We start from the raw sequence: 9066 nt of genomic DNA, 5'->3' as shown, positions 1-9066 counted from the left end.
GATCAAAAACTAGTGACTCGACGACTTTGCTAACACAGCCACACATCAAGTAGGTGCAACAACACAAGACATAACAAGCCAGCTAATGTTACTTAAGAGTCCAACAGCAAGAAGGCCAGCTCGCCATCTGTCTCACAGCCTTTTATTTCACAAAGCTCTCGCCAACGAAAGAATCCAGCCCAAGATCCAGTCCACCTGGCCCCAAATTTGAAAACCTCCTCCTCCTGGCAGTCCAGAGCTCCTGTGCTAGAGGTGTAAACAACAACAATCCCCCAGTGCTCACATGAGTTTACATGAGCTCACAGTGCAGCTAACTGAGCTAACGGCAGCTGAGCTACAGTTAGCAGCAGTTAGTAGTTAACTTACTTTAGCACCAAGTAAAGCTTTCTGTACATCAGGAAACTGTAAATCACACAAGAGTTGAGGTGGAGCAGAGGAAAAATCAGAAAACATAAAATAAATTCTTCATAAATTATAATCCAGTTTCACCAAAATGGGTGACTTAGTTGGTGGTGCGTCACTTACTGCCAGACGAGTACGCACGTCTTCCAAACCAGGCACCAAAATTACATTATGCAACAGGCACAGTGGGAATGCCAGAGTCACCATTACAAGTCAGTTTGGCTTAAAAATGTTGTGGTAGAAAAGTTACATATAGTTACCTTAAAATCTAAAACTGTGCGTAAAAAACATTTTTGAACATTTTGAAGCAAAGGTGCCAGCTAAAGGTTCTTCAAACTTTTTTTTCCTGGGTCTAAACTTCATCAAATTGCCAACATCTTCTCTGGCAAAGAGAATGTGACAGAACATAATAATAATTCAAAGAGCGTTTAAACCAACTGCCAAGCTTCATGATATAAGATACGATGCAGATGCTCTCAGCTTTATGGGGTTAAAGTACAGAAAGACTCATCTTACTGTACTTCACAAAAGTCTGAATAGTTCAGATACGCTTTACAAACCTCTCACAGCTCTCATAGGGAATGTTTTTTCCACAGTATGTTTTCAAACACAAAGCATAGCTGAAGTAATGTACATGAAGACAGCTTAGAGGTGAGTCATAATCAGCCATCTGAGTGAGAGACAACTGTAAATTATACAAAACTTGCTATAAAGTTTGCCATAATTTTAAAGGGTTTTTTTCAGGTTAGCAGAATAGCAAGTTCCAGCTGTCGATTTTCTGTGTTAATATAGTCCTATCACTGCTGTCATTTCTCCGTCAGTGCTGGAGTGCAGAACCATGACATCATTTCCAAATGTTTTGAATGTCTATAATGTTCTCAATGACAGGACTGTCAGTGGAATTGGTTCTGCTACAAGCAAGGGACCAAATGTTCTCAACATAAGCTGTGCTCTGAAGTACGTCCCACGCCTGACAATCTCAAGGACATTTTCAAGATGATGTTATAGATTAGCAATCAATAACAGCCATCATTTTTCAACTTACACTTGAAAGGATAAGCCAGATGGGGAAATTGCTCAGACAAGCATGGTTTTCCCCTGAGCCTCTGATGGTATAGTCTCTTCTGTTTGCACGGGGTGACCACAAACACATGCTACTCGTTAAGGGAGTTCATCTACATGGGATGTGTTTTTGATCATTTGTCATAACGGACAAAGAAGAGATTTGAGATGACCGCACAGTCATCCTACATGTAAGAATATTGTAAAATAATCCATTTCATCTTTAATATTACATGGATTTGATTTCATGCAGAAATTGGCTCTTTAAGGGGTTTCTTCAAAAGGGAAAAATCCACTGGAAAAACTAGATGGTGTCTGGTGAACTGCCTTTGATTTGTATGGATGTTCCTAAGTGTCTACAAGCCTAATAAGATTTTTTTTAGAGCATCTTTGTCCATCTGCAACAACTCTTGTGTCAGCATCATTTTAAAGCATTTGCTTTTAAATGATGCTTCTCCCTCGTCTTCTCGCCTCTGCGGACCGACAGCACATCTCAACATCTGACAGTCCTGCTGACTGTGTTCTTCTTCCGTCTCGTCCCCAGACTGCTGCTCCAGCTTCACCCGCCTGCTGCTAAGAGCCGTCCAGCTGGGATAATTGGCCCCCCTGTCCACCTTTTCCTGTCATTCATGCTGCCTGAAAGCTCTCCTTCACATTAACATGGCAGCTCTCCGTGCCCTACCTCTCTGTTTGGCCTCTCATCCTCACAGACTAACTGCGCATTAATTTTCATTCCATACACCGCTAGGACTGGGTAATGATGACATCTGTCACTGGGAGCTGGCGGTGTCTTTGGGGTCTTGTGACCAAATGGAGAAAAGAAGAATGGAAATAAGTCCACATAAAATAACAGAAACTTCCTCTTCCAAATGTCCTCCTTTTGCCATTTGGGAAAAAAAGGAAAATGCCAGCTAATCCCTCACCCAATTACTTTATAGGATTGTCTACATAAATCAAAATGCTTAGACCTACTAATATTGTTGACACTGTTACACAATTGTATTTTATATAATCTTCTGGGTGGTACAGTAACCTTGTCATTATATTATGGCAGTAATTGTTCTCACCAAGGGTGTAATCCAAATTCTGTGTTTTATTACACTGTATGATCAGACAGTTTATTCAATTTATAGTCTAGGTCAATGTCAGTGCAATGTCAACAAAGCACACAAAAGTGTGAATACAGGTAAAACATACTCTATTTATATGCAAATATACAGATAGTGTGCCGAATTCTGCTTCTCTGGAAATGAATTCATTTGACTGATATGATTTATTGACCTACTTTAAATTAAAATATGTGATCATTTCAACATACCAGTACCAGCAGAAAAAAACAGCAAATATGGAAGTAATTTAAAAGACCTTATAACATCTAAAGATATGAGAAGACCTTGGATTTCAGCAGACATGCACGCTTATTTCAAGGGCACGGTGACCACCAAAATATAAAGATATAATGACAAATAGGTATAATTACAATGGTTTCCATATGATAGTAAAGGTAATCCCTCTTGTCATTATATGATTGCAAAAACTGGCATAATTTGCAGTAAAAACTTTTATATACAACCTGTGTAGGTTGAAGCATGTAACTGAGGAAATATATAAGAGGATATTCACTAAAGGGAAAGATTGTTGGCAATATTGATGACTAGATTTAGTCTTTAGACTAAATCAGAAGGAATGAAGATTAATTCAATATCTCTATAAGGAACAAGAACATAACAAAACACATAACAAAAATATGTTTAAACTCGATACACCAACACAATGTTTTCCCCTCCTAAGGAAAAGGTGTGATGCATGATGAGTTTGAAAGATTGCTGGTAAACTCAGAAGTTTAATAAAAGAGTCTTTTTAGAATTCTGTCCACCTTGACAACAGAAGGCTGCAGGTCTCACTTTCAAGCCTTTGTCCAGTTCTGCCCCAGTGGCTTTCTACTTACACAAAATGGTGAAGAGTTGTTACTTCTGTCCTCCGCTAGACAGAGTTGAGATTAAAACACTACCCTCTCAATACAAACGTGGGTTTCTAAAATTGATTATACAACTGAGCAAACAGCCATGGCAAGTCGGTGTGTCGGGGTTTCACTGCAACATCTGAACCTGAGATAATTATTGTGGTTTTGTTTATTGTGCTTTCCTCTGTCTTGTTGCCAAGCCACAAAACAAGGTTTACACTGAATTGTGAAGCTTTGTTCCCATGTTGCTCTGTATCCTCAGACAGAGAGACTCCATGTACTGTCAGTCACTCAAGAAATAATGTTCACCTTTGCCGTTTTCCCCACTGCTGCTTGGAGAGAGACCAGGCCATTGAGGCATGGAAGCAAAATGTGAGCTATCCTTTGGGTTGACATACTTGCAGGTTTAATTGTTCAGGCCTCAATTCTCTCATTAGGTTACTGTCTGTAAGCACACAGTGGGAAGCTTGATAGCTCTTGCACAGATGAAAAGGTGTTGGCTCCCTGCTCTGCAGTGTTTCTGCTGTTTGTCATTGACTGCAGGCTCCTCGGACTCCCCAGTGTTCTTGTTACTGCTCTCAGAGGAGCTAGTATGTCAGCACACTAAACCCATGCAATCCTCTACATTCATTGAACCACAGCCATAGGGAGAGCGAGGGCTGGTTCTTTAATATCAGTAAAGGTCAGAGGGGAGGATTCCTGCTCTAACTCCTGGAGTGCACCACTGGGGAACATTAAAGCTGCATCCACTAAGAACTCAAAGCCCGTAAAATGTATAAGATTGATTGGCAAGACCAGTCTTTACTGGAATACTGGGGACAAAATTCCAACTGCATATATACACACATTAACTTTACCTTATATTTCTTTCTACAGATACTCAGTGCTGATGATTTGATTCAGCATTCTTGCTTGGATACTACCATGGCCACACAAAAAACAAAAAAAAATGGTCTCTTGCTGCCACCTAGTGGACATGAAATTAAAGTACAGCAGACTTCTACTGCAGACTATAGAAGTGGTCTCTTGCAAAGCAAATTCAACACAATAAAAATACTAGTAAGTAAAACACTTTTGAAGCAAAAACATTAGTCCATAATCATTTTTTTTTTTTTACTTGAAAATGTATATATAGCAATTCCGACCCATGAAAATGAAAATGTAAAAATTGTTTTTAAAACAAAATGTAACTGTGGCCAGTCTGACAGTATCATTTAAAAAAGACAACCTGGACACATTTCACAAATTCTACATAAAGGCCACACATAAAACATGGGCAAAAATACTCAAATTAACAGCATGAACAAACACTTTCTATACAATATCCATTGCTGAGGACGCCAAATAATTCTTGTTTTGGACTTTTTTTTAGCTGTAGCCTTGTAATGTTATTTATAGACCACATAATTGTTTACTTCATTTCCGTGTAAAAAAACTGTGGCTCTACAATGAAATAATGTCCAAGGCAGAGAAACAGTAAAGACAGTCAAAATGATTTCTCATGCCACGGCGGGCAAGCATTTCATATTAACAATTCACATATCAAAGTGAGGATGTGTTCTAGGTTGAGATCACTCGAGTTCCTTGAACCGTGCAAACATGGCCTTGCGTACAGCTTGTTTGTAGGTGGCGTGGTCCCAAACGACAGGCTCTTTCTTTTTCCTCTGCTGAAGACAAAAGTGAAAAGAAAGGTTTAATAAACAAACAAGAAACACCACATGACATTTAGACATTAAATAAAGCTTCACACCTACCGGAACAGGTTCAGCTCCTAAACCAGGTCTGTCACTGACTTTATTCATCTCCCTGAGCATAGAAAACAACCGGTTAAGGCAGAAATAATAAAACTACTTAAATGCTTTTCCCCCCCAATTTCAATAACACAGTCAGTTAAAAGCACACCTACCTCGAGCTTCCAGCCCAGGTATTATGATGCTGTGGCTGTTGGTGATGGTGTTTTCTTCTTTTCTGTTCTGGTGATTTGGAAGTTTCTCTGGCATTTAGCTATGAAGAATACATTCTGCCTTTAGTAATCGACTGACAATCTGATACTCTCCAAAGCATATTTTCTCTACAATCGTCACTTACTTCTTTTTCCTGGTTCTCCAGTGCCTCTAGCTCCTTCTTTGACCTCTTGATCTTTAGGTGGATCTCCATATTTTGCTGTTGAGACAATAAATCAAGTATTAGAGGATATATTTATAGGGTCACTGACGACTATTGTTCATACAGAAGTTATTAGTTAGTACCTTGTGAAGGTCAGAAAGCTGCTGGTGGCGAATCAGAGCGTCCTTATTGGGAAACTGTCTCCTACACAGCAGGCAGGCCATCTTCTTCCAGTCTGTCAGCTTGTTGTCCTTGTCTTCAAACTGGCCGCCCTGACTGCTTTTAGCTGCATCCTCCTTATCTTCTTCCACCTCTTCATCACTTCCAGTTGCAGCATAGTCTGATGCCAGCAGACCCAGGGACCCCATTGGACGCTGGGGAAGCAAACCAGACAAACGTTTAGGACAACTGTTATAATTTCCTAATCATTAAAAAATTAAATAAAACTAAATACTGGTCTATACACTTAATTTAACTTTTTAAATGTGTCTCTGACCATGCACCACGAAGAGGATTCTTACCTTTGACTTTTCATCTTTCTTAGGAGGAGCAAGGGGCTTCTTAAAAAGATCATCAGCACCCGAGATCTAAGGATGTAGACACAGAACAGGGACACAAATAATTCAAATATATAATAAATACTTATATCTATATTCACTATAAAAAGTTAATGTGCAGAAAAGATCATGTGTGGCTGTTGGAGGTGAGTTCCTGACCTTCCTCTCAAAGACAGCAAAACCAGCGTCAGCTGACTTGGACTGCCTCCTATCATCATCCAGACCACCCTTCAGCACTGGTGACGCAGAACGGACGCATTCCTTTTGACGATTCTGGATCTTTGCCCAGCGCTCCATATCTTTCATGATCTGCGAACAGCAACACATTTCTTAACTATCTCTCCTTCACACATCTGTTTCACATTTTGTGCACTGGTATTGTGACTGAAGTGCTACCTTGACAGCAGCAAGACTTCTCGGTTTCTCCTCTTTGTCCTTTTTAGCAGGGTCGTCGTCATCTTTCTTCTCCGGAGTTCCCGTAGTTGGAACAGGCTCCAGAGCAGAGCCAGCAGCAGAACCAGGAAGTAGTGCCGGAGGTGCTGCGCCGGGGGGAGGCAGCAATGGGGCTTTCTTCATTTCCAGAGGAGCATCTGCTGCTGGGTTGGAAAGAATGGCCTGGTCTTCAGCAGTCATGATCCCAGGTTGGGTCTCTGCAGAATTCCCTCCTGGAACTGGGATGTAGGTCTTTGACGCAGCATCCCAATAAAGGTAGTCTTGGGTTTGAGCGTTGTAGAAATACTACACACAAAAAAATGGAGGGGAAAAAAAAAGAGATATGACAACAGAAACCAATCACTGAAGACACATTATTAGGGTGTATATGTGAGCTGTATATTAGGAAATCATTCAAAAACACCCCCTCCATCATTACACGTTAGGTTGTTAAGTATACATTTCAGAAAAATATTTTCTTAAGGAGGATACAATTACTTCTGGGTAGATGTGTATTAGCTCTACAGTCTTTATAATTCTCTGGTATGTTACTGACTGCAGCACATTATCTAGAATTTGCATATACAACATTACAACACTGTTTCTTCCAGGAGACTCTTCGCCACTCATAACAAATTTCCCTCCAGGGAAGTATTTCTGATTCTGATTCATAAGCCAGAGAAAGCGTTGGGTTGTCTTGTATTCTCACCCTGGAGTTAGGGTCGTAGTACAGTGTCGTCTCAGGATCGTAGTAGAAGCCTGATGTGGCGTCGTACAAGTAGTTGGTCATGTCTGGAATCTCAGAGCCTGGAAGAATTTGGATAAATAGATATGACATTTGCCTTTATTCATTTGACGAGATGCTTTTGTCTAAAGAAACTTCAAAAAAAAAAAAAAAATCACAATACAAAACTATAATGGAGTAGATTACTACAATGTTGCAACAATACCGACAGAAGATGATTAACACGTTTCTGGATTTGAATGCTTAGTTTGTTTCCTACCATAGATGTAGGTCTGTGATCCATCTACGCCGACTGTCATCCCAGCTGATTCTGTGGGCACATGGGGTCCACCAGCCTGGTACGACAGATCCACAGTTGGAGTCTCTCCGTAGCCAACTCCCTACGAGGTGTTAAAGGAGATGTACAATTTACTGCCCAGCTTTGAGACAAGATATCTACAGCTTTACTTTTTGTTTTGTAACCTACCTGTCCAATGCTGGGGTCTGATGACAGAGCAGGATTAATGCTGCCAGTCAACAAATCACCTGGTAAAACAAATGAGAGACTCCTTAAAAATAGTTTTATGTTCAGATTTAGCAATAATAACAGTGCTCAGGGACCAAGATAACAAAATGTGTGTCTGAGTAAGTCTCACCTTGCATTCCAGCAGGAGCCCCTGCAGGTGGCTGCAGAGGTTGCAAGTACTGTGGAGGTTGTGGGTACTGATGCTGCTGAAAGTCCAAATATCACAGGTCATCTGAGAGCTCTCACAATCCTCTTCTTTTTAATAATGTTGTTTAATAACCCGATAAAGACCACAACTTACCCCCATCATGCTGGGCTCAGGTGGGTACCCAAGTATGGAATTGTTCGGTTTATCAAAGTCTCGTCTGAAACTGAAAGAGACGGAAAATTATCATCAGGAGAAAATTAGAAGATTTCTGTACTAGACATAGCCGATATAAAAATGGCGACTTACTTTTGGTTCTTGAGGGGTTTTGCGACCTCAGCATAAACTCTAACGCCATCGATATAAAGGGGTCTGGGTTTAGTGAGGAGCTCAACCAGACGAGTCACTTGCTAAAAAAAGAAGACACAATGGTTAAGTGTTGGACAGTCACAGGGAAACACCACACAAAGATGATAATCACAAACTCAGATAGAACATGATATTATAATCAACAGCAAATTGTTTTTATGTACCTCGTGGGAGTCCATGTCAACAAAGCAGAAGCACTTGGCTCCTGGTGGCTTGGCCTTGACTAGGCGAACGTTTCTTTCATCCAGATATGCAAAGGGATCCAAGGCTTTCAGGATAGTCTCTACTGTGGTGGTGGGCTTCACATTTTTTATTATCATGGCTGTACAGTAACACAAGAGAAAGGGTTGTTTAGCCAACTTTGTTATGAACTACAATAGCACATAAACAAATATGTCTATGGATTGCCAGTGCTTATGGCGATACGATAAACCTGCTCAAGTCAACGTACTTTTGCTGTCTTTAAAGACGGAGTCAGATTGGTGTGAACTGTGATGAGGAAGGTTGCGGTTGCCCCAAGGCTCGGCCTGCTGTTCAGTTTCTTGCTGTTGGAGCTGTTGGTCCACTTGCTGCTGCCAAGCTTCTGGAGTCAGGTCAGAGCTACGCTGCCACTGGCTGTGGGGCAAGGGTTCCATAGGGCCTTTGGGTTTGGACCCATTCAGGTTGGTCTTCAACTCTTCTAAAGGTTCATCTGGTCTTGGCAACTGGGGTTCCTGGAGTTGAGGTACTTTGTGATCTGACTCCTAAATTACAGAGGTGGGAAATAAAGGACACCTTTAA

At 40.8% G+C, this 9066-nt stretch overlaps 1 protein-coding gene across 4 annotated transcripts in view; it reads right to left on the bottom strand.

The window, feature by feature from the left end:
* Positions 1-4526: 4526 nt before the first annotated feature.
* The window catches only part of LOC118327800 (RNA-binding protein 6), a 12477-nt gene continuing 7937 nt past the window's right edge, over positions 4527-9066 (bottom strand). For 2 of the 4 annotated variants that reach the window (XM_035661259.1, XM_035661260.1), the window contains exons 8-23: positions 8738-9029; positions 8451-8608; positions 8227-8327; positions 8074-8143; positions 7903-7978; positions 7734-7792; positions 7527-7647; positions 7232-7329; positions 6487-6828; positions 6250-6399; positions 6055-6120; positions 5677-5907; positions 5516-5590; positions 5334-5431; positions 5182-5233; positions 4527-5094 (exon numbers count right to left, since the gene is read on the bottom strand). In XM_035661259.1, the coding sequence (XP_035517152.1) occupies positions 4999-5094; positions 5182-5233; positions 5334-5431; positions 5516-5590; positions 5677-5907; positions 6055-6120; positions 6250-6399; positions 6487-6828; positions 7232-7329; positions 7527-7647; positions 7734-7792; positions 7903-7978; positions 8074-8143; positions 8227-8327; positions 8451-8608; positions 8738-9029 (2085 nt within the window). In that variant the 3' untranslated portion in view covers positions 4527-4998. The remainder of the gene's footprint in view (positions 5095-5181; positions 5234-5333; positions 5432-5515; positions 5591-5676; positions 5908-6054; positions 6121-6249; positions 6400-6486; positions 6829-7231; positions 7330-7526; positions 7648-7733; positions 7793-7902; positions 7979-8073; positions 8144-8226; positions 8328-8450; positions 8609-8737; positions 9030-9066) is intronic. The other 2 variants (XM_035661262.1, XM_035661261.1) reach the window with 2 other exon arrangements.

Source organism: Morone saxatilis, unplaced genomic scaffold, assembly GCF_004916995.1.
Source record: "Morone saxatilis isolate NCDOM2014 unplaced genomic scaffold, NCSU_SB_2.0 Contig18, whole genome shotgun sequence".
In the NCBI taxonomy this organism is placed as follows: Eukaryota; Metazoa; Chordata; class Actinopteri; family Moronidae; genus Morone; species Morone saxatilis.
This window is presented reverse-complemented; position numbering and strand designations above follow the sequence as displayed.